At 36.7% G+C, this 25,264-nt stretch overlaps 2 protein-coding genes across 5 annotated transcripts; both read right to left on the bottom strand.

Moving 5' to 3' along the window:
- Nucleotides 1–2,528: 2,528 nt before the first annotated feature.
- LOC103953968 (receptor-like protein kinase At3g21340) lies at nucleotides 2,529–6,198 on the bottom strand. 4 transcript variants are annotated; one of them, XM_048567194.1, is made up of 7 exons: nucleotides 5,551–6,198; nucleotides 4,778–5,401; nucleotides 4,314–4,666; nucleotides 4,042–4,183; nucleotides 3,839–3,928; nucleotides 3,409–3,656; nucleotides 2,529–3,217 (listed from the first exon to the last, which is right to left on the bottom strand). In XM_048567194.1, the coding sequence occupies exons 1-7, from the start codon at nucleotides 6,089–6,091 to the stop codon at nucleotides 3,002–3,004; spliced, it is 2,214 nt and encodes a 737-aa protein (XP_048423151.1). In that variant the 5' UTR covers nucleotides 6,092–6,198; the 3' UTR covers nucleotides 2,529–3,001. The 4 variants fall into 4 exon arrangements, with proteins under 4 accessions (XP_048423151.1, XP_048423150.1, XP_048423152.1 ...); XM_048567193.1 differs by having other exon boundaries at nucleotides 4,018–4,183; nucleotides 5,551–6,197; XM_048567195.1 differs by having other exon boundaries at nucleotides 3,409–3,707; nucleotides 4,018–4,183; nucleotides 4,314–4,561; nucleotides 5,551–6,196.
- A 5,633-nt stretch (nucleotides 6,199–11,831) lies between these two features.
- On the bottom strand, nucleotides 11,832–15,679 carry LOC103953888 (calmodulin-binding receptor-like cytoplasmic kinase 3). Its single transcript, XM_009365689.3, has 7 exons — nucleotides 14,073–15,679; nucleotides 13,741–13,971; nucleotides 13,323–13,606; nucleotides 13,027–13,192; nucleotides 12,848–12,937; nucleotides 12,420–12,718; nucleotides 11,832–12,228 (listed from the first exon to the last, which is right to left on the bottom strand). The coding sequence occupies exons 1-7, from the start codon at nucleotides 14,350–14,352 to the stop codon at nucleotides 12,016–12,018; spliced, it is 1,563 nt and encodes a 520-aa protein (XP_009363964.3). The 5' UTR covers nucleotides 14,353–15,679; the 3' UTR covers nucleotides 11,832–12,015.
- Between the last annotated feature and the right edge of the window lie 9,585 nt (nucleotides 15,680–25,264).

The following is a 25,264-nucleotide window of genomic DNA, read 5'->3' as shown; positions in this document are numbered from 1 at the left end:
TCTTTTCTTGTTTCAATTCTCTTTTCTTGTTTCTCCCTCACAATAACTTTATCTTCCTGCATTATTTTGCCAATAATCTTCTTCCACAATATTCATCTTCTGCCCCTCCTCCTTCCATAAAGATGATCAATATATATTTGATTGGATTAAAAAAAAAAGATTGCACTAGTCAATCTTATGTTTTGGGGTTCCATTAAATCACTTCTTTTTTCTTCCCTTCTTTTTTCTTCCACGAATTGCATACTCTTATGATTCTCGTTTATGCATATATAATTGCATGTATCTGGGAAATAAAATTGAATGTATCTAGAAAATAAAATATTTGTCTTCCTAAATCCAAAAGAGATTGCACTAGTCAATCTTATGTTTTGGGGTTCCACAAAATCACTTCTTTTTTCTTCCACGAATTGCATACTCTTGTCATTCTCGTTTATGCATATATAATTGCATGTATCTGGGAAATAAAATTGAATGTATCTGGGAAATAAAATATTTGTCTTCCTAAAGAGTAGGTATACATAAAATTGAATGTATTTGGGAAATAAAATCCTAAATGCCCCACCAAAGGAATAAACCCTCCATCCCCAGCACTCATAGTCACCAAACTGCTGCTCCATTTTGATCTGCGCCTTCCACCAATTCAGGTAAACAAAATTTTGTTTCTTTTTTTGGGACAGAAGGGTGAATATCAAACAAATTAAGATGACATCATAATTAAAGATCCCCAAACATCAAGGTACAAGCACAGAAACTAAAACAAACTTTGAATCAAATGGATATATAAAAACTGTGGCCATACGAGGAGGATTGAAGATGCATAAATCATTCCACCAAAATAGGTAGATAAAAATAAATGAAATAATTCCACCCACAGAGGTAGAATGAAAACCCTTTTCCACCCATAGAGGTGGACAAAAACACATAACTTATGTACCTCTATCACAGGTTTTAATTTTTTTTTTTTATCTACCTCTCACAATTGTTTTACTTTTATTTTTGATAAACTTATCATACTTGTTGTATATGGATTTATAATTTTTTTTTTTATAAGAAAGTAGATAAAGGCATTTGAAATTCAAATTTAACAAATTAAAATATATTTTTATTTTTACTTTAAGGGGCAAAATGGACATACTAACAAATCAAATGAAACTAGACTTGATCTGAAAGTAGGTGATTTTTTTAGAATCTAACGATCAAAATAATAAGAGAATTTTTGAAAACAAATCCACTTTTAAAAAAGAGGTATTCATCAATTTCCTTCCTGAACTTGTGACCATTAGCCAATTTCCCCCCTCAACTTTAATTTTGGCCAATCTCCCCCCTCAACTCTCATAATTAGTCAATTTCCCCCCTCAACTTTAATTTAGCCAATTTCCCCCCTGAACTTGTGACCATTGGCCAAAATTAAAGTTGAGGAGGGAAATTGGCCAATGGTCACAAGTTCAGGAAGGTAATTGATGAATAGCTCTTTAAAAAATAATTTCAAACTCTATATATACTCATCCATCTAGGATCGGTATTAAGTTACAAAAGAAATTATTACCGAGAAAAAAAAAAAAAGAGTTAAGAGTTAAAATCATTCCATAACAATTAATACATTTTAGGTCATTAAATTTAGATCTTGAGGGTTGATCGACATTGTCTTTTAATTCAGTACCGTACAAAGGTTTTATCCCTGCCAAGCCGCAAATGAGTCAACGATGTTTCTGGTTGAAGTACCCAGCCAACAGAAGGAAAATAGCACAAAAGGGTCATGGGGTTTCCGGTCTGAATAGCGGCTGCAGCCCTCGAGCATGACAGCAACTTATGGCACAGGCATCCGTGTGAATGATGCAATCGTCGTATAGACAAAAATTTACACATATCTTTGCATCATCAGCGCGAAACGACAAAATAATAGTGTTATTACTGTGTCCTTGCCATGGAAGTCATTTTACTCGATTAGAGTGACAAAATAATAGTGTTATTACTGTGTCCTTGCCATGGAAGTCATTCTACTCGAGTAGAGGTGGTGTCTGTTCCTGGGTTGGATCCCTAGCGCTAGGATTCATGTCCATGTTTATTATTATTATGTTTTGTTGAGTACATCGATATTTTTACACTAAGGGGAGGGGGTGTTCGGCTAAACTACACAATAGGCAGCTTAATTTGTTATTGAATTCACCATCTACGAGATTCGAACCTAAGACCTCTCACTTCCGAATGATGAGGAATACCACCAGACCGTAGTACTGAGTGGAGATTCCTATCCACGTTTCGTTGGCAAAGTTCCTAGGTCGAGTCTTAGGTATCAAGGTCCTGGGGATGTCTTGGGCTCCAAGTTCCCCAAACCAGGTCCCAAGTACTAAGTTGAAAGAGAAGTCCTACATTTGGAGACGAAACATTGGACTTTTGTGATAAAATTTCACACTTGAGTTGAAATCCATTGAGCACGATACCATCCGAGGGTATTGGGCACAGGTTATTAAGTTGGGAACAACAACAAACGCTCAAACAACCAAAAATTACAGCTACACATAAGCACATTGAAAAATCATGCCAAATATTTAAATTCAAAATTGTTTGCTTTCAAGGTTGCAAAATGATGTCGCGTAGAAAAAAATGGCCAAACTGAAAAGCAAACTCGTGTCTTGTGACAAAATTGTTTTTACAGGGTAAGGTCTAATTAGGGGGAAGATATTATAAAACTTAAGAACACAGGTTTTTCCATCCACTTGTTTACATACCCATTCAACTATGGGATGCTTTGTATTTATAAGCTGTTCACGATTACATCAGAGGGTTTGAAAACCCTAATTACAAGGAGATTTGAAATTCAAAATACAAAACAGAAAAGTTACAGTTTACATATATCGAAAAATATATCCTACAAACAAGGACTGGTAATCAGATAACACTTTCAAACTAAACAAACTCCTCAAATCTCGGAGTTGACTCCTCAAAGCATGGTAGATGAAACTGCAGGTTGACTTCGTTTAACAGATATATCTCACATTATTTATACTACTGCCCTCTCGACACTTCTAAGGTAGTCTGCCCTTATTGTCCACAACCGCTCTCCCACCGCTTTCATGTCCGGCCTAGCGTCTCGGATGGGGGCTGCACATTGGATCCCCAAATCGAAGATTTTTATCAGAACCTCTGCATCTATAGTTTCCTCCATCAAAGGATCAACCAATTCCGCCAACCTACCTTCATTCAACTTCTTCATGGCCTGCAAAATGTTGAAACCGGATATAATCGTTACAGTTCGAATTTAATCTGGTTCAAATAAATTATTGAGCAAATGACAAGACTAAGAGCTCATTCGCAATCATTTTATAACAATAATGCTAATCACATCTCATTTTAATAACAAGCAATATGGTTGCTGATTTTATCTCGTTGCATATTGACTATACTTACCCATCTGAGTGTCACCCGCTCTTCAGCAGGTCTCTTCAACTCCACTGGACGACGGCCAGTCAAAATTTCTATTAGTAAGATCCCGAACGAGTAAACATCACTTTTCGGGGTGAGTTGAAAGGTTTTCATATACTGAGGGTCAAGATAACCGACAGTTCCTTTCACTTCGGTTGAAATGTGTGTTTGATCTGTTTCCATCGGGCCAAGCCTTGCAAATCCAAAATCTGCCACTTTGGCTTTCATGCTTTCTGTAAGAAGAATGTTGGAGGACTTCACGTTTCGATGGATGATTTGTTTTTCTGTGGTGAGATGAATAACGGATTAGGCATCAACCAGGTTGACAAATCGAAATCAATTTTCATCCGCATCCAGAAAGATAAAACTTAAACAGAAAACTGTGATGCATGTATTAAATGAAGAGTTTTGTTACCAGAATATGTGTGAAGATAGGTAAGGGCATGAGCAACATCGATAGCAATTTCAAGTCGCTGGTTGAAATTTAGGACTTTCCTATGCTGACCTGCCCATGTAGCAGCATAATTATTTACGATCTCATCACTTTATAAATCTGAACTACCTATTGTTATGAAAGGACTTGAGTAAGCTTACGATCCAGATGTTCTCGAAGAGTACCATTCGATACATACTCCGTAATGATAAGACGCTCATTTCCTTCATCAACATAACCTAGTAGCTTTACGAGATTTCGATGATCAATTTTGGCCAGCAGTTCAATTTCACTGCTGAATTCCGTTTGCAAATTCTCAAAGTGTTCCTATTATAAAGTTTCCATGTTACAAACATAGCAATCAATTGATTGAATCACGGACATGAGATAAAAACTTCCTTAAAATATCCACTCGAATGTTTGATAGAAATATTTCAACATTATGAACTGTTCATACCTTCTTTGCACGTTTAATAGAAACAACCTGGCCATCATCTAACCGAGCCTTGTATACAGTTCCAAAATTTCCTTCACCTACTTGTTGCGATCGAGAGAAGTTGCGAGTTGCTTTTGCAATCTGCTTTAAACTGAGATGTACTGATCCAAATCTACTGAGCTTTGGAGACATTGAAAATGTAGGAATCGGTGGCACATGAAGCGGACTGGCAGAAAAAGAGCTCAATCCAAAAGAAGAAGCTGAATCCGCTACAGTGGTAGAGAAAGAATAAGAGCTCAATCCAAAAGAAGAAGCTGAATCCGCTACAGTAGTAGAGAAAGGATAAGAGCTCACTTCAGAAGGAGGTGAATCCACTGCAAAAAGCGAATAATCAGTGCCAAGTGGCAACAGAAATGCAATTGTCTGCAGAATTGCTATATCTAATCCAAAAGTATGCAATGGAGATTCAGGTGCTGCGGATCAACCTGTAATTTCACTTGGAGTATGTTCCGTACCAATCCCTTCAATTTGTTCGACACCTGCTTTTGTAGTGCTAGACAAAACCAATGTCTCCCTGGCATCACTCGTTCCCGGCATGTTTAGTACATCCGATCCAATTGTAGGCAATGAAGGTTCCGGCAATGCACACCAACCTTCAGCCTGAGTTTGATTTTGCAGCACACCACTTTCTTCAATTCTCTTGATCTCTGCCTCTATATTACTTATCGAAATAAACGTCTCCCTCACGTCTCTTGCTACCTGCACTTTCAGTATACCTAACAATTCCTGAAGAGATTCATCCAATCCAATAATTTTGTTGCTGTATTTATAACTTTTGCAACCAGTCCACATACCAACTTTGGAGCACTTGTGGACGAGCTCTACACCTTTCTCCATTTGTGTTCTGAAGTTTTTACACTCGTCTTGGCGATCCAGTAGTTTGCTATATTCTAGTAACTCGTCCATTAACGGTCTTAAGGTGTCTAGCGTGGACATGAGATTTTCTATGAGAGGTTTGAACACTGTAGTCTTGTCTTTAACTTCCATAACAACATCCCACAACACTGCGAATGTTGCTTGTAGAGCGGCCCCTCCCTCAAACGTAGTGACTGCCATATTTACATCACCACCAAATCAGAAAAATTGAAACTGTTACCATGTACATAAAATGGAATCCAATAAAGCGCGCTTTTTTTTTTTTTGCAAATGGTTCCTGATGTCAAACATGCTCATAAATTTAGTTCAAAAAAAAATTCACCTTGTTCCGAGCCATTCCCTTGAGCTTGCTCGGGCACTGTCTCGGTATTACTTATGGAAACCAAGTCTTCCACGACATCCCCCGCTCTCTGCTGCAGTAACTTTCGTATATCCAACAATCTTCTATTAACTTCATCAAGTTTGTTCCGGTTTTGCCTCGACAAAACCAACACCTCCTTCACATCCCTTTCTTCCTGCATCTTCAATTTTATTAACAATCTTTTAAGAGCCCTATCCAACTCAACAATTTGTTGAGCGTAATCATCCAAGCAGCAGTAGTTCCACATGCGAAAGTTGGACAACTTGCGAACAAGCTTCACACCATCCTCCATTTGCATTTGAAGACTTCGGATTTCCTCGTTTAGGAGACCCAATTCGACGCTATGGTCTCCAATCTGTTGGATGTCTCTTGGTTCTAAAGAGTCTAGCGTGGATTTGAGGTCTCCGAGAAGGGTCTTAATCGTCCCACTCTTGCTCATTGCTTGCTTGACACCGTCGTAGAGCTGCGTAAACAGTGTTCCACCAATAAACTCCAGTGCCATAATTGGGAAACCTTGTCCAATTACAAGGTCAACAGACCAAGCTGTAGCGTTATGATCTTTCCTCGGTGGTTTAGTTTACATGGTCTATATTTGTTGGTACGCAAGCAGATATTTGTTGTGCATGTGGTCCAAATATGGCGTTGAGTTTCCACTCATACATCTTGAGTTCAAAACTCCTCATCTCTTGTGTTATTGTACAAGTTTCTAACCATCTCCCTTTCCCTTAATAATAATAAATTAAAAAAAAAATAACAAAACGAAACTAGGTATCTGTTGAAGAATCATGAAAGTTACGTTACATTAGTTTTTTTTTTTCTCTCTGAGGAAAGTATTTGTGTTGTTAATAAATCCCACATTGATTAGAGGTGTGTTGAGAATGAATCTCACATTGATTAGAGGGGACCTTGCATGTGCTTATAAAAAGTTGGACTACTTCTCATATTGCCAATTAGTTTTATGGTGGAACACCAACTTTCTCCATGGTACCAGAGTAGGTTGTCCTAGTTCAATAGCCACATGGCACACGTCATCCGAGTTGTGTTGTCCACAAGTTAGTCTTGAAAATTTGATACACGTAAGAAGGTTTGTTGAGAATGAATCGAGCATTGATGAGAGGAGGCCTTGCTTGTACTTATAAAAAATTGAAATACATTCATATTACTAATTAATTTTACGATGATACAGTTTGTTTCTTTAATTTGACTAAATATATACTTCTAATATTCAGTCAAGAATTTTGGCTGGAAATTTCTCCTCTTTGAATCTTGAACAATTAACCAACTCACCAAGTCCAAGCGCAAGACCCAAACTCAAATATTTGGATTAAACCCAAAAAATGCAATCCAATGGTGACGCCTAAACCCTAAAATTTGGTTTTGAGCCCAAAATAAAATCCGAAATTCTATTAGGAATGTTGGGGGCCCCAGCTTATACAAAAGCGGATAGAGGAATGGAACTGCATCTTCTCCTAAGTTCAAGATTGGGATCCTCCTGAACAGCTCATCTGGACCGTTGAAATTTGATCAAACGGCTCCAAACAGGGAGTTCTCCTAAAAATTATAATAATTGCATCCATTGGATCAAGTTTGAATGGCCCAGATGGGCTGCTCAGGAGGATCCCCATCCTGAGCTCAGGAGAGGATCCAGTTCCCAGAGGAATTTGGTAGTAGTCGACAACTGGGCCCCATTTGATACGGGACTCCAGTTGTCCAAAGGTAACATGTGGACTAAAGGGAATTGTCACACCTCGGCGCTAGGCGATCAGTCATCGTCCCGATTAATGCTTAAATGTTTGAAAATTAAGAAATGACTCATATACCTACTGAGGCACCCGCCTAGCCCACCCAGACCCGCCTAGGCACTCGGTTAGGTTGTGACTCACTTAGACAGAAAATAAATAATTTTCATTTTATTTTTTATTTTTTTCAATAAATTGTAAGAGACTTGCTAAATAGTTAAATGAACACACATTATATGCTTGTTCCCCATGTTTTCATTATGTTCCAATACTTCATAATATATGTGTCATTCTATTTGTAGTTTATGATGAAATTATATATATATTTTAAGTATAAACAGACACTTATTTACACGAAATATAATAGATTTATGCAAATCCGCCTAGTCTGCCTAGGCACCACCTAAACCCCGCCTAGCCGCCTAGGTGTTAGGCCCCAGCCCACCACTCAACTAGCATCTAACATCTTTTAGAACCTCAAAGGTAACATTTGGACTAGGGAGCCATTCAATTTTTGGACCATTCGTGATCAACAATCTAAATTACAATGCCTCTTTTGGTAATCATTTGGTTTTGATCTAACGGTCCGTATTTGTGTTTTTTCAAATCCAACGGTAAGGGGAAAAAAATTTCAACAGTTGAAATTTAAATCTAATGGTCAAGGGTTAAAATCATTTCACAATAGTTAATACAGTTTAGGTCCTAAAATTTAAGTCTTATGGGTTGGGTGACATTCCATTCACGAACCTTAAATTCTGTGACCTAAATATTTAGGTTTGGATCTAAGGCTACCCAGCCAACAAAAAGAAAATAGCACAAAAGGTCTTAGGGTTTCCCGTGCCGGGGTGCTTTACCAGTTGCAGCCCTTGAGCAGGAGTGCAACTTATGACACGAGTATCTGTGTCAATGGCACGGGTATCTGTGTCAATGACACAAGCATTATATGACAAAAACATGGTGTTCTGATGTTGGAACACTCATTGTCCCACATCGGCCAAAAAGGAAGAAAGAAAACACTTTAAATAGAATTACCCCACTCTAACTAACATTAAGGCCTTTTGTGATAAAACCCCACACCTGAGGATTGTGCAGGTGGTTAAGTGGGGATAGTATCAGTGTTGTTGGAGTGGGCCCTCTGCCCGTCGACCTGAAAAATTCTACATGGTATCAAAGCCAGGGTATAGGCCTGTATTGACACATGATTGGGTGGGTCCCCCTTTGGGCCCACGCAATGGGTGAGTCCCGACATGGCTCCACGTAGGCCAAAGATGCCACATGATTGGGTGGGTCCCCGTTTGGCCTTGCGTTATGGGTGAGCCCCGACTTGGCTCCACATGGTTGTCGATGTGTGGATCTCCACATGTGACCCACAAAATGGGATCTCATGTGCGGGGGAGTGTTGGAACACCCATTGTCCCACATCGGTCAAGAGGAAAGAGAGAAAACACTTTAAATAGAATTACCCCACTTTAACTAACATCGAGGCCTTTTGTGATAAAACCCCACACCTGAGGATTGTGCAGGTGGTTAAGTGAGAACAGTATCGGTGTTGTTGGAGTGAGCCATCGGCCCGTCTACTTGAAAATTAACCCCACACCTGAGGATTGTGCAGGTGGTTAAGTGAGAACAGTATCGGTGTTGTTGGAGTGAGCCCTCGGTCCGTCTACCTTAAAATTTCTACATCTGACGTATCAGTCCCACATTGCGGCGCCTGAAATATATTTGTAGTTCCACATCTTATGCTAATTATTTATCAATCCATCTAGCTTGAAATGATCCTTATTGCAGTTTTCTTACTAATTGCTTGTAATATCTACGCTGCTTGATTGCAGAGATCTCCTGTAGTGGGTATATTGACGAGGTACGACTTCATGCCAGAACATATATTGAGCTTACACCCTATGCTGGTAAGGAGCAGGTGGAAAAGATTAAGATTCCGGTCGCCACCTCCGTCTAAACTCTTTTCGGGCCTTATCAGCTAGCGTTGTAGTTCCCACCGAAGAATAAGGTGTTGTAAATAATCTTCACCCGAGGGTATGAAATCACGACAAGTCCGGCATCTCATTATTTTTCGACTTCTTCATGGCCTCCAGAGTAAAGGGCAGTAGCTTACATTGTCGGAGTATAGATAGAGTTTAGTAAGATACCATGATAAACCAGGAAAGGTGGTATTTTTTTTTCTCTCTGATGAAAGTATTTTTTCTCTGTAAAATGCTATATATACTTCAGTTTTTTAGTCCTTCAATTAAGGTGGTCTCATAGCTCTTCAATGTTTAACTACATGTTAATCTTCCAAACTAAATGTTGATCCCGCACTCGATAGTAAAAAAAAAATTACAGCTACACAACCCCTGCCGGTACTTAAAATCATGTGAAAGTAGTCACCATTTAAATGCAAATGTGTTGGGTTTTTTGGCTGCACGTGACGCATAGTAGTTTTTCAGTGTAACGGACAAAGATATTGAGAAAAGTACACATTCAAAATATGTTCGAGGGTGAAAAGGATGTCGACAAAATGGCCAAAATGAAAAGCAAACTAGTGTCTGCGAGTCTCTATCCAATTCAGTTTTACATGGTAAGTTGAATGAGGTATATACTACCCTCTCTTGACACTTCTAAGGTAGTCTTCCATTATATTCTGTAACTGCACTCTCACTGAGTTCATGTTCTGCCGATCAGCTCCGATGGGGGCGGCGCATTGGAAGGCCAAATCAAAAAAATTCACAAGTAGCTCTGCCTCTACAACTTCCTTGATTGAAGGATCAATCAATTCCATCACCTTTGCTTCATTAAACTTCTTGAATGCCTGTGGAATGTCAAAACCGGACACCAATACTGTTCATCATACGCATTTTAATACCAAAGCAATATAATTATTGATTTATCTCGTTGAAGTTGTAGTATCACGTCTCAATATATCTTAGTGGTGCAGCGTAACCATCTGAGTGTCACCCGCTCTTAAACAGATCTATTCGACTCCATTGGACGACGGCCAGTCAAAATTTCTATTAGTAAGATCCCGAACGAGTAAACATCACTTTTGGTGGTGACTGGTGAGTTGATGCGTTTCCATGTTAAACAAATAGCAATCATTTAATAGCCATGAGATAATCATCTTAGGGTGGTCCTTTTGTCGACAGGATGCTTCTATTACACTCGTAGTCTCTAAAGGATGAGAACCAACTATGTAGCATCTACATTGAGACATGAGAATAAAAACTTCACTAAAAACCCACTCGAACCATAACATATAATGCTATGCAGAAATCCTACTATGTAAGCCTACTTCAATGTTGAAATATTGAACCATGTCACAAGCAATACAACTTTAGTGACAGGAACTAGGAGTTTAACTTAGGAAAGGCCCAAAAGTCTCAATTCCAAACATTCTTCTTATTTTACAAAACTTACTCTGACCCTGTGGTGAGCATCTGACCACTGTTGTTTGGGTATGGTATTGTGTCGTCCATGTCATCCTCTTTCTTAAACCTAAACTCCAAGCCTCCTTGACTTTCTTCCTCTCTCCCTCTACACTAGAGTCCTCAAAAACTCACAATCAAAGGATTATCTGAACTTCATAGGAGCTACCAACCTCAAATCAACTTCAATGAAAGAAGTTAAAGTAAAAAAAAGGTCTGATTGGGGCTCTTAACCTACAGCAAAGCTGTGGAAATCATAAGCATAACACAAAAGTTTTTTGCAAGACAAAAATGTTAGTCCCTTCATGGCTCCGCCTCTGTCCATTATTGGGTTGGGTCTGACACCAAATCTAGTCTCATCTAATTATTAGATGGTGCATTCATCATATTTAATTCAAAGACGGTTCATGTTTTCATTTAAGTTCGTGATTAGTATTACATTAAGTTTACATACCTAAATTTTGAGGGTTGATCATTCACCGTTCACATACCTAAATTTTGTCTTTTAATTCAGTATTGTACAAAGGTTTTATCCCTGCCGAATCGCAAATGAGTCAACGATGTTTCTGGTTGAAGTACCCAGCCAACAGAAGGAAAATAGCACAAAAAGGTCATGGGGTTTCCGGTCAGAAGAGCTTTAGTGGCTGCAGCCCTCGAGCAGGACAGCAACTTATGGCACAGGCATCCGTGTTAATGATACAACTATCATATGAATAAAAGTTTACAGATATCTTTATATTATCAACAGCGAAACTAGTGTTATTACTGTGCCCTTGCCATGGAAGTCATTCTACTTGAGTAGAGTCGGTGTCCTGTCCGTGGGTTGGGTCCCTAGCGCTGAAGATTCGTGTCCATGTTTTGGTTGGCAGAGTTCCTAGGTCGAGTCCTAAGTATCGAGGCCCTAGGGATGTCTTGGGCTTCAAGTTCCCCAAACCAGGTCCTGAGTACTAAGTTGGAAGAGAAGTCCCACATTTGGAGACGAAACATTGGACTTTTGCGATAAAATTTTACACTTCAAACCCATTGAGCACGATACCACCCGAGGGTATTGGGCACAGGTCATTAAGTTGGGAACAACAACAAATGCTCAAACAACCAAAAATTACAGCTAAACATTTAAATTCAAATGCGTTTGCTTTCAATGTTGCAAAATGATTTCGCGTAAACAAAAAAAGGCCAAACTGAAAAGCAAACTCGTGTCTAGTGACCAAATTGTTTTTACAGGGTAAGGTCGAATAAGGGGGAAGATGTCTCTCACATTATTTATACTACTGCCCTCTCTTGACACTTCTAAGGTAGTCTGCCCTTATTGTCCACAACTGCTCTCCCACCGCTTTCATGTCCGGCCTATCAACTCGGATGGGGGCTGCACATTGGATCGCCAGATCGAAGGTTTTCATCAGAACCTCTGCATCTATAGTTTCCTCCATCAAAGGATCAACCAATTCTGCCACCCTGCCTTCATTCAACTTCTTGAAGGCCTGCAAAATGTTGAAACCGGATATAATCGTTACAGTTCGAATTTAATCTGGTTCAAATACATTATTGAGCAAATGACAAGACTAAGAGCTCATTCGCAATCATTTTATAACAATAATGCTAATCACATCTCATTTTAATACCACGTAACATAGTTGGTGATTTTATCTCGTTGAATATTGACTATACTTACCCATCTGAGTGTTACCCGCTCTTCAACAGGTCGCTTCAACTCCACTGGACGACGGCCAGTCAAAATTTCTATTAGTAAGATCCCGAACGAGTAAACATCACTTTTCGGGGTGAGTTGATAGGTTTTCATATACTCAGGGTCAAGATAACCGACAGTTCCTTTCACTTTGGTTGAAATGTGTGTTTGATCTGTGTCCACCGGGCCAAGCCTTGCAAATCCAAAATCGGCCACTTTGGCTCTCATGCTTTCTGTGAGAAGAATGTTGGAGGACTTCACGTCTCGATGGATGATTTGTTTTTCTGTTGTGTGATGAATAACGGATTAGACATCAACCAGGTTGACAATGAAATCAATTTTCATCCGCATCCAGAAAGATGAAACTTAAATAGAAAACTGTGATGCATGTATTAAATGAAGAGTTTTGTTACCAGAATATGTGTGAAGATAGGTAAGGGCATGAGCAACATCGATAGCAATTTCAAGTCGCTGGTTGAACTCTAGGATTTTCCCATGCAGACCTGCCAGTGTAGCAGCATAATTATTTACGATCTCATCACTTTATAAATCAGAACTAGCTATTGTTATGAAAGGATTTGAGTAAGCTTACAATCTAGATGTTCTCTAAGAGTACCGTTCTGCACATACTCCGTAATGATAAGACGCTCATTTCCTTCATCAACATAACCTAGTAGCTTTACAAGATTCCGATGATCAATTTTGGCAAGCAGTTCAACTTCACTGCTGAATTCAGTTTGCAAATTCTCAAAGTGTTCCTATTGCAAAGTTTCCATGTCACAAAAAATAGCAATCATTTGATTGAATCACGAACATGAGATAAAAACATCCTTAAGAATCCACTCGAATGTTCGATAGAAATATTTCAACATTATGAACTGTTCATACCTTCTTTGCACGTTTGATAGAAACCACTTGGCCATCATCTAACCGAGCCTTGTATACAGTTCCAAAACCTCCTTCACCTACTTGTTGCGATTCAGAGAAGTTGTGAGTTACTTTTACAATCTGATTCAAACTGAGATGTACTGATCCAAGTCCAATGGGCTTTGGAGACATTGAAAATCTAGGACTAGGCGGCACACGATGTGGACTACGTGGCACACGATGCGGACTGGCCAGGATCTTTTCAGGATCTGAAGAACTCACTTCAAAAGAAAAAACTGAATCTGCTGAAAAAGGATAATTAACAAAATATGAAAGAAAGAAAAGTCAGTGTGTGGAAACTAATAGAAGGTAGGTAAACTAATAGGAATGCAATTTGTTTGCCGAATAGTCGACAGAAGGGTTGATGCAAGACACTCACTTGAATTTGGCTCCCTTGCAAGAACTCTGTGCACACTTTCTCTCCTTTTCTTAAAAATGCAAGGACATAGAAAAACACAACACGTGAGAAACATTCCACTTGCTGCTATTCCAATCTTTTTAGTCGCAGACATATATGCAAAATCATTTTTTTCCTCTCTGTTGTCAAAAGTGGATTTATCCCTTGACTCCTTCTGCAGCAGTTTCCTCCCTGTCCTCAAGGTAAAATCAACTGCAAAAGCAGCAATACTTAATTAAATTAAACTCCAAAAAGCTTGACCAAATAGCATCGTTTAAACAAGAAACCGAGCAAGATATCACATTAATGCATACCTAGTGAAAGGTCTGATAGACAATGGTAACTTCCAAGGTTGCCTTCTAAAATGCAACCATTTGCATAGTATGTCCGAAGAGCTGCGCAGAATATAGTTTTCTCTACTGAATTCCCGTTTATGTAAAACAATTCATGACCATGAGAGCTTGAATAGGCAATGTGATCACTACAATCCTTTGACTGTATGACAAACTTGGATGCAAAGATTGCTTGCAATTGCAGCAACAGACTTAGCACTGCGATGCCCATTCTAAACGGGATAATCTGCCCAACTCCCATTTAGGAGTTACAAGATGATGAAACCTCTCTGTTTGTTCTGTTCTTCAAAAATCCACCAAGAAAAGCCGAAAGATGATAATATGCACAAAATCACAGACCTTTTGGATCCTCAACACACCTTGAGTAGTTCAAACAACCAATACAGAAATTCCATAGCCGACTAATTTTAGCGTTTGGACAGGAATTTCGAATTCAACAAAGTTTACAAAACCCAGTTACAGAGAGATCCCCAAAAACAAGACTGATCAAAGTTACTGACAGTTTTCGTTTCCGCCAGTATTGTTACTGGTAGTTTAGGACTTTAAACTGCTCCAAATAAGCCAGTTTACAGTGACTGAAATGAGCAATTTGAGCCTCTGTTCGTTACAGACTGGTTGAAATCCTCAACAGACAAAATGGATGAAATTTGAGTTACATATCTTCACATAGTTCCCCATTAGAGAATTCGATTTCTTGATGTGTCCACGAATTCACCCAAAGCCTTTAATACTCAACTCGCAACTGGAAATTGGATAAGTATGGAAAACTTAAGGAGCCCAGAAACTAATCCCAACACCTCAAACCACCAAAAGTCCCAAACTTTCACTGAATCACTTGAAACCCAATTAAGAAACCACAAACTCATATGAAAATCCACCCAACTCAAAAACCTAACACTGAGAATCTCTACAGAAATCCCAGCTGGTATACTATCCCAAGACCTCAAACAAACAAAAGTTCCAAACATTCACTGAATTACTTGAAACCCAATTCACAAAAACCACAAACCCATTTGAAAATCCACTCAACTCAAAACCCTAACATTTAGAAGCTCTACAGAAATCTCAGCTGGTATACTATCCCAAAAACCAATCCCAAGACCTCAAACCACCAAAAGTTCCAAACTTTCACTGAATTGCTTGAAACCCAAATCATAAAATCCACAACCTTGTACAAGAATCATCAACTCCAAAACCCAACATCTAAAAATTCTCTACACAAACCAGTACTATGAACCTATAAGTGGCTTAGCTGATTAGAAAAAAAAGCAGAAAAAAGCACCTGAATTTACTCTGAGAGGCGGCTGAAGAGGCTGGAAATGTCAAAAGCCAAAACTACTGCTTTTTACAATTGATTGAAACTTGCAGGGAGAAAAAAGAAAAGAAGAAAAGACAAGGACCGGCCTTTGACGTTGCTGTTGGTGTTGGTGGTAGAAGGAGGGGAGAGGGAGAAGGTGGTGGATTCTGACTGTGATGTAATCCGCCAGAGCCGTCCGTCTGGATGCAGTAAATTAAGTGATGCTTGTAAACTATTCTAATAAATGTAACCTCAATATGCGGACAATGTTGATGGTTGACCGTTGGGAAATTGCATTTGCATTGTAAGTATCATCCTGCCCGGTGAAGGGCTTTTTGATCATTTCGTGTCACTATATTATAATTTTCTTTTGGAGAAAAATATATTTCATATGCATCAAAATAAAATTACCAAATTAAAATTACCAAATAATCATATTTTCAAGGTCTTATTTTGATTGAGTGCCTTGTAGTTCAGTTGATTTTATCTCGTGGTTCTGAGTTTGAAAGTTTTTTTCCATTATCAATAGTATTGGAAAACAGTCCACACTTCATTCATAAAATAATTAAGGTCCAATTTATTCACACTCTTAGTTTAGCATCTGACCTCGTCCCAATGCGATTGGTGAGCGTAGAAATGTAAATATTTAATTTATTTTGGAGTGTCAAAAACTATACGGGTCAATGTTTACTCTTTCATCAAAACCAATGATTTAAAAACAAATTGGTCATGTCACTAACACTACGGTTTAAAAATAAGAAATTCAACTCACATAAGTAGTGGATCTTATTATAATCTATAACTGACTTGTTGTAAAGTATATATATTATCCTTGAACATAAATTAATAAATACATAAAATTAGCCTGGCAAGTGCCAAACTTTTTCTTGTTTCTTGTATGATTTCAATTTCCTTCCCATTTGATGGATATAAAGAAGAAAATCCTAACACTAAAGCAAAGAAAATACACTTTGGGTTCTTGAAAATATTTTTAAAATAATTGAAGTGCTTTTAGCAAATTATTTTTGAATTTTATCAAGTGCTTCTTGTAGAATTTTTAAGTGATTTCAAAATTCATTTGAATTTTTATTAATAATTAGTTTCCATATCATTTTTACGACAAATGCTTTCAACGCTTGTTAAAAACACTTTTAAACTAACTCTTAGCTTTTTATTTATGTAACAGGTGTAGATTATCGTCCAAAAAAAAAGTATCAAGTGTGAATCTATTTTCGCGTGGTGTTGAATTTCCTCTAATACAAGTTACAACCAAAATAATCATATTATTATTATTATTATAATACAATAATTGTACGATCAGTGTTGGGGCAGCACCCACCAGACCCATAACAACTTGCAAAACAAATCCGAATCACGACACCACCAATCCTGGTCTTACTCACGGCCCTACGCAACATTCACATGATGATAATTACGTTTCAGACGTGAACTCTTATACTTGTCACTGTTTATTGGTACTCAATTTCACCGTGTGAGTTGAACTTAAGACTTTTTCAAGACACATTACAACTAAAGAAGAACTACTAGAACTTATTGCTAGTAGCCCATGTGTGGATAAGTAATTGAGAAAACTTTGGATAGATAGTTATACTCTCACAATAGACATGACAAACAGATTGTGTTTGTCGTGTTCGTATCGTTTTCGTATCATACTCGTTATCTTAAAGGGTTATGTCGTGTCAAATCTATTACTTTAACTGTTTCTTAACAGGTGACCCGACAACGACTTGATTCGTTAACGCATCATATCATTTCATGTTGAGTTAACAGATCATCCAAGAAATCGTCATACCTAATGTCTAGATCTGAAAAATAGATTGTGTTCTTGCCACACTCGTTATCTTATTGAGTTTTAATCGAGTGATCCAATAACAACCCAACACGTTAATTGATTGACTCATTCTATCCTGTGTAACGAGTCCCTACTGTATTTTGAATTCATTTTATCCTATGTAAATACGACTTCTAATGCATACAGCTTCACCATGGGAGATCCCTAGTGAATTTTTTCTCAAGCTTATCTTTTCATTATTTTTTTCAAGTTATAATGATAGGGACAGCATTCTAATATCACTAGGCTAAACCTGAATTTCTAGGGTTCCACATGAAATTGTCTCCTAATGGAAATTGACAGCAGCCAAGAAAGAAAACACAAGTTGTCGAATCCGAAAGTTAAATGTGAGCTGACAAAGGAAGGGTACACTGAAACTTGACCCGGACCCACTTCGTGTATCATTATGGTCGTGCTTCTCCTGTTCCAGAACAAAGAGGCACTAGGGCCTAAACCCTAAAACTACACAACTGAAATCTAACCCTAAACCTCAAACGTCCGACTTACCGCCGGAGTTGCTCGTTGAAATCCTTGAACAGGCTCCGGCATAAGGATATACTACTGTGTCTGTGTTTGCAAAGTTTGGAATGCTACCATGGATGACAGTTCATCAAAACCCATCTCCAACGCTCCATTCAAACCACCCCTTTTCGCAGTATTTTAGTCAAGAGCTTTGATTCGTTGGCTATACACGATGGGTTCTTCTTATTGTTTTTACGACGACAATATTGGCAGCGGCTGGATAGAAGCCTCTGAAACAAGCATGGGCTTCTGCTTACATATGGGGTCACTCCAATGGTTTGATATTCATTCGAACATTTAGGGATTTCATTCATATTATCTCGTGTTTTCGAACGGTGCTCTAAGTGGGTTGATGCATAAAAATTAGATGAACACCGATTCATATTTCTAAGCCTTGAAATTTGCAGAGGAAAGTACCACGAGTTTTCCACACTAGTCAATGATGATGAAAATTGTAGGCTTGTTTTGGAGGTCTTGAGACTCTTATGTATTTGTGATAATCATTTCTTCTTCTTTTTTGTAATAAAAAGTTTAAGGAGACGGGGTTATCTTATTTCAGGGTCAGAGCATACCACAAACATTTTTAAGGACTTACACAAGTGATTTTAGCCCCTTACTACTTTTTTCACCAAATCATCCACCAAGAGAGATTATCAACAGTGAAAATTGAATCTAAGCCTTGGTTATGAAAAAATATGCAGGGACCAAAATTATAGACCTTGCTTTTTTTTTTTTCGTTTTTTTTTTTTTTCTATTGAGATGGAAGATTCATGTGTCCTAGGTATTTAGGTATTGAATTGTCAACCTTTGGTCCCTTCAAAGGATAATAAAATGGTTTTTTGAGGCAATATTATCAATACTACTCTAGCCACGTGCTTTTTCGGTTTGATTTAGAGAAAAAGAGTGTCAAACGAGTTGAAAATCCTGGTTTGCCCCGTATCTTTGAAGCTACAATTTGCGTGGGGAGTCTTTATATTCTTGAAGGTGATCTTGTGGTTAATGGGAGGTAGAACCATGTCACTTCTACCTCATAGGAATTCGACGTGAAAACAGAAAGCCGACTGTCGACTACCTAACGCCCTCCTCCTTCTTTATCCGGGTTTGAAATCGGCAACGTAAGATAAATTTACAGAGATGGAGTTAATTCCCCTTTGCCTTTAAGAAGAAAATTTCAAGTAGTGATGGATTTCTCGATCTAAAAGATAAACCAACAGAAGAGGATCAAATTAGGTAAAAAAAGTTGTTAATTGCCGCAACATCACATGGATCAGTTTCTAATGTGATCATATCCTTCATTTAGTCAAGGCTTATTGATCTCGTAGACAATAACTGAGTTATTACTTGGCCATAGTCCCATTGGCTGACAAAGTGTATAATTGTCTTGCCTAGCTCATCCCTGACTTGTATTGTTTTGTGTGAAGGATTATAATGCAGTGTACAATTCACCTGTTTTTATTTTAAACTACTTCATTGAAAATGTAATGAATAATTAGGTTTTGAACTCATGAAATCTCTCAGTTGTAAATATAGATGAATACCAGTAAAATGTCTTGCTAGTAGGCTAGTAGTTCATGCGTTTCATACTTATTTTGAAATGAAATGATATAATTTTAATAACATTGAAAGTTTTCAAAGAAAAATTGAGAAGAACAGTCTAACCAACTAGATAATCATGCTCTATTGTAAAAGAACAATTTCCATTATATTTGAGTATCATCCGATTCCATGTATACATAATTTTCTTAAAATTGGAGATAGAAACAACACTCTAAACAACACTAGGCTAAACTTGAATTGCTAGGGTTCCACATGTAATTGTCTTCTAAGGTCCAAGCCCAATATGTGAAAATGGAATTTGACAATGGACGAGAAATATGAATTTGTCGGATCTCTCCTGTACACAACAAAATAAGACCGTTAAATCTTGTTAAATCATCACTTTATATTATGATCTAGTGATATTCTTTTTTACTTATAAGTAAGAAGTCTTAGATTCAATTCTCGCCAAAGACGAATTTAAAATTATTAGTTCATTGTAAGGCTTAACCCACTCCTTCACCCCCTTAATGTACATAATATCGTTTGTTGAAGGAAAAAAATAATATTATGTTAAATCAAATAATCAAACGGCTCTTAGTTTTATTGTGCAACTTAAGTGTAGACTTTTGTTGTGCATTAGAGAATATCTCCCGAGTCTTTTGCCGTTTTGTATTACGTTTGGCCAATAAAAGGAATGAATCTAGAGATCTAAGCTTGTCATAATTCAGATAAATTTAGTATAAACTATCTTATCGTTTGTCTATAAAAAAAAAAATTAAGGAGGTTTGGAGTGATTTTGGGAAAGGTAAAACTCAATTAAGTGATTTTATAGAAAATAGACCTCATCTTACGAATTTGTGTCAATTATACCTTCCGTTAGTTTGGCCGTTTATTCTCAGTTAAATGCTGACGTGGCTTGATCTGGGACCATTTTTATTAAAAAATTAATAAAAAATTTATTAAAAACAAAAAAAATCATTTAATATATTTAAATATTAAAATAATAAAGAAAAATTATTTTTAAAAAAAAAAAAAAAAAAAACCAACGTCAATTCTCCCTTCCCCCCCCCTCTCTCCCTTCTCCCCATCTTCATCTTCTTCCCCTTTCTGCAACTACAACCCAGAAAAACAGAAGAGAAAAAAAAAAAAAAAAAACCAATTTGTTTTCCTTGCTCCTCACCCCCTCTTCTCCCCACACCCACGCACCCAACCTCCCCACCTTCGCACCCCAACCTCGCACCCACTATCTACAACCCCTAAAAAAAAAAAAAAAAAAAACCCAGAAAAAAAAAACCCATTCTCCTGGGCGAGGAGAAAATGGGCCGGGGGTCCGCGGGGGGGGGGGGGGGCGGCGAGGGGGGGAGAGGGGGGGTGGGGGAATGGGTGTGGAGAGGAGAGGGTGGGTGTGAGGGGGCGAACTGGGTTTTTTTTTTTTCTTCTCTCTTCTTCTTCTTCCCTCTTCTTCCCTCTTCTTCTTCTTCTTCTTCTTCTTCTTCTTGCAGGGGGACGAACTGGGTTTTTTTTTTTTTTTTTTTTTTTTCTTCTCTCTTCTTCTGCTTCCCTCTTCTTCTTCTTCTTCTTCTTCTGCGGGTTAGGTTGGGGGGGGGTGGGGTTGGGTGGGAGTGGACGGGTTTGCTGCTGTTTTTTTTTTTTTTTTTTTTTTTCTCTTCTTCTTCTTCTTCTTTCTCCTTCTTCTTTTCTGGGTTGCTGGGTTGCAGGAAGATGATGGGAAGAGAGAGGGGGAGATGCACGAAAGGAGAGGGAAGATAATGGCTGTTTGTTTTTTATTTTTTTATGTACTTTTTTATTATTATTTTAATATTTAAATAATATTAAATGATTTTTTTGTTTTTACTAATTTTTTTATTAATTTTTTTAATAAAAATGGGTCTCAGATCCAGCCACGTCAGCATTTAACTGAGAAATAAACGGCCAAGCTAACGGAAGGTATAACATTGACACAATTCGTAAGATGAGGTTGACATTGTCAATTTAAAAGATGAGGTATGAAAGTGTCATTTGACCATACTTGAGGTAGTTTTTTGTAATTAACTCAAAATAGATTATATGTGTTTCTTCGTAAAAATGATTTTAGCACACTCAAATATTGAGTTTTGATTCTAGATGAAATTATTGGAGCAATTTAGTATTACTATCCTATGAACTTTTCTTTCATTGGCTTTGCTTATCCAATTGCAGAAAACTCTTTTGATGTATGGCTATGTTTTTGTAAACTAGCAGTCTACCACTTTCAAAGCAAGATACATTTTAAAAGACAAAAAACCTTTAAACTTATTTGGGTTCATGTGGCCCTTCATCGATTTCAATCCTTGAAAAGCACATGCGATGAAATGTGGATAGTATGATTTTACAAAAAAAAAAAAAAAAAAAAAGATCACCATCATATATACCAATATGGTTTAATTCTTGAATGCGACACATGACAATTGATCATTGCGTAGTTGGGCCTTTCGAGTTAATTCAAGTGGTGAGGGACTGCCATGTGATGTTTTAAGAGAAGAATAAATCAGTAATTCGATTCTTCACGGCAAAAATAAAAACAACGACAACAATTAATGACAAAACTTTATCTCACTAAGTGGGGTCGTCTATATGACTATAATGCTACTGAGCTTGATTTCCGTTAGCTCCAAGTACTCTATGTCTTTTCTTAAAGTCTCTTACCAAGTATTCATAAGTCTTCCTCTACTCATTTTGTCCTGAGCTTCTATTTCATAATCGCATTTTCTAACTGGAGCATTTATAGGTCTTCGGTTCACATGTCCAAATTACCTTAATTGATTTTTTATCATCTTATCTTCAATTGCGGCCACTATTACTTTACCTCGAATATCTTCGTTCTTAATCTTGTTATTTTTTGTGTGTTCACACATCCAACAAAACATTCTCATTTCCGTTACGCTTATTTTTTAGACATGGTGCCACATAGAGAAGTGCCAAAATAAGGATATTGTTACGCAATACCTACTTCTTGGCTTCAGATTAATACGATATTGTTACGCCATGTATTGTCTGATTGGACGTGAAGGAACATAACGACTAATATGTGAGGAATAATTTCAAATATTTTCTACTACCTTCAAGGATTAAGCCCTATATAATATAGTGCACTAGGAGCCAAATATGATAGGATTATGTGTTCCAATTGGCGCTTAACATGTTTAAGTTTAGGTAATCAAGGTTATATAAACAACAATATCTTAAAATAATAATGATTTACCTTAAGAATACAGTATCCATCGGCACTAAGCATGCTTACTCTACTAGTGATTAGTGGCTTTTACACAAATGTTTGTGACTTTGTTCCACTTGTCGACCTTACAAACTTCTGTATGATTCGTTGTCGATGAGAATTGATTTTATTCATTTTTAGTAATAATTGTTGTCCATAAAACGCATAAAGCTTACAATATATTACTGTTTTTCAAGTTATGATTTATGTTACTATTAACGCATCCAACACAAATTTAACATTGACAACCATTTAGTCTAATAAGCTTGATTCTAAAAAAAACAAACTAACCGCATCACATCACATTTGTAAGAGGTACTTTTGTAGAATCAAATATTGTCCGTTAAGTAAATATGGATAGTTTTTACTTATTTTGTATCTTTTTATTTTTTATTAAGATTGAGATTGATTATAGATTTATGTGTCCAAAACCTAATAATATCGAGGTTCAGACTGTTCAATTTCAATCATATCCCAATCAACTCATTTCACTCATTTTACTGATTTACCTCACAAAATTTTAAAAAATTAAAGGGAAATTTTGAAACAGGTCCAATTTTATAGACCATCTTTTGAAATAGGTCTAATTTTTAATGACTTTTGACTTTTGAAATAGAACAAATTTTTAGTTACTTTGGACCCATATAAAAAAATCCCAAAATTAAATGGCCAAAGACTTTTGGGATTCTTAAAGCATTTCCAAATGAGATGTTAAATTGTCAAAATCAGCAATAATAGTAACAAAAGACAGTACTAATGTTTTCCAACCGAGAAGCCAAATATGTGGCATGACATGGATTGACATCTCTTCCCTCGCTGCCAAATTTGACAGCACCTTCAGATTTTTTTAATTAATTATTAAATACTTTTTATTAATTTTTTATTGGTTTAAAGTATTATTCTTTTATTTCTTTTCATTCCCAATGTAAAGAAAATACATATAAATTATTATTTTATGTTTAAAATTTGACATATCGGTTAGAGAGCAAAAATTTAAAGAATGTCAAAGTGTCATATAAACTTTCAAATTTAAATTTTAAGTTTTAAATTTGACATCTTTTTTAAGGATGATCTTAAGCTTCAGATATTAAGATTCGGAGAATATCTCAATCCGTTTTACTGACTTGTCTCCAACTCTAGGGGATATACCAGAAGATTCTCCTAACTCCATTATTCTAATAATTAAAAGTAATTTCATCTTTTTACTCAATCATTAAGTTGACGTGCATTTCAGACACCCGCAGCAGTACGTGTAAAGGAGCTCCTACTCTTGACATCTCTCGGACACCTGTCCACAATATATTGGACATCAATTAATTAATATATTGTAAATTTGGGCATTAATTAATAATTCAGTAATTAATTGCTTTACATTTTAGTCCCTTATTTATTTATTATTATGAAACATCGAACCCGCCTTTTCCAACAAATAAAATACTGCCTTCTGTTTTTTAGAGATTTTTGATGATCTCCAACTAACATATATTTGTACTCGCGACAAGTGACCTAGTAGATAAATGTGAACAACAATTTTCTAAAAAAAAAGTGAAAGATTTTGAGTTCAATACTTTGTAAGCTATGAATTTACTTGATTGTGGTTACGGATAGAATGCAATTTCTAACTAGCCTCATCCGATTCTCCATACTATCTTCCACTCATCAATTTTTGAAAAAAAAAAAAATTAGCCTCATCTAAACTTAGAAGAATAAATAACCGTGGTTCAATACCAATTATTCCTTAAAACAAAAACACAACAAAACTAGCACGTATTTGTAATTTGCCAAAGAGAGAAGCCTAATATTTGTAGGTGGCTAGATAGTAAGGGTTTATAAATTATTTGAGTTCCTAATTTATAAATTATTTTATATACATTGGTGATACAAAAGCATAACCTCGTTTTTTTATTTTCTGACTAATCAACAATATTCATTAAAACAATTTCAACAATATAATAAAAGTATGTATACGTTATGAATCATAAAAAAATAATTTGTAAAAAGTATTTGAGAAAAGAAAACTAAAGTGAACAAATGGTTAAATTATAAATAATTCAATATTATTTCAACATCCAACTACATGGAATATTCCTAAAAAGAAAAAAAAAGCTTTATGGAATAAAGATTATCAGTACGTAAGGATAAGAGAACATATTCTTATGATATACCGTCATTGTATTTGTAACGAAAAATATTCAATTAACACCTGCGCAAGCGCTCTCTAAGAAACTAGACCTTTTTTTCTACCATGAATCGCTTCAGTTAATACAACATTGTATTTGTAACAAAAAGATTCAATCCTTATGCGCTAGATCCCGCTAAGAGGCTGATGTATATTAACTTTTGTTTCGACAAGGGATCACTTCTAACTTCTTTTTCATTTGTGTCTCTTATAAATGACCACCAGAGAGGAAGCCAAACTGACCCTTTAAGCGCAGCTAGAGTAGTATGCGCCGGAGAAAGCAGGTTGTCGAAGTTAAGCACTATTCAAGCCAGATTTTACAAAGTGTATTTAAATCCAACAAAAAAACAAAAATGGTTCAAATCTTTTACTTTGTTGGATTTTTTGTCCTAAATTTTAAAGTGTCCTTTTGACTAGAAAGTAATTTCCTGTAATTTAAGGTCCTTGATTCGTCAAACAAATGTCGACGGAGGACTACTTAGACAAAAACAAAACAGAGAAGATCGTTGTC

Source organism: the organism of the source record quoted next, unplaced genomic scaffold (assembly GCF_019419815.1).
Source record: "Pyrus x bretschneideri cultivar Hongxiangsu unplaced genomic scaffold, Pyrus_bretschneideri_v1 Contig44, whole genome shotgun sequence".
NCBI classification, from domain to species: domain Eukaryota; kingdom Viridiplantae; phylum Streptophyta; class Magnoliopsida; order Rosales; family Rosaceae; genus Pyrus; species Pyrus x bretschneideri.
The sequence above is the reverse complement of the archived record's forward strand: the minus strand, read 5'-3'. Positions and strand labels throughout refer to the sequence as shown.

Excerpts from the sequence above, each read along its gene's own strand:
- LOC103953968 (XM_048567192.1), bottom strand. The coding sequence starts at position 6,091 with ATGGCACTGGAGTTTATTGGTGGAACACTGTTTACGCAGCTCTACGAC. Across the intron at positions 4,184-4,313 it reads CTATTAAACGTGCAAAGAAG|GAACACTTTGAGAATTTGCA; the intron begins GTATGAACAGTT and ends ACTTTATAATAG. Across the intron at positions 3,218-3,408 it reads AGCGGGTGACACTCAGATGG|GCCATGAAGAAGTTGAATGA; the intron begins GTAAGTATAGTC and ends AACATTTTGCAG.
- LOC103953888 (XM_009365689.3), bottom strand. The coding sequence starts at position 14,352 with ATGGGAGTTGGGCAGATTATCCCGTTTAGAATGGGCATCGCAGTGCTA. Across the intron at positions 13,607-13,740 it reads TGCAAGGGAGCCAAATTCAA|CAGATTCAGTTTTTTCTTTT; the intron begins GTGAGTGTCTTG and ends ATCCTTTTTCAG. Across the intron at positions 13,193-13,322 it reads CTATCAAACGTGCAAAGAAG|GAACACTTTGAGAATTTGCA; the intron begins GTATGAACAGTT and ends ACTTTGCAATAG.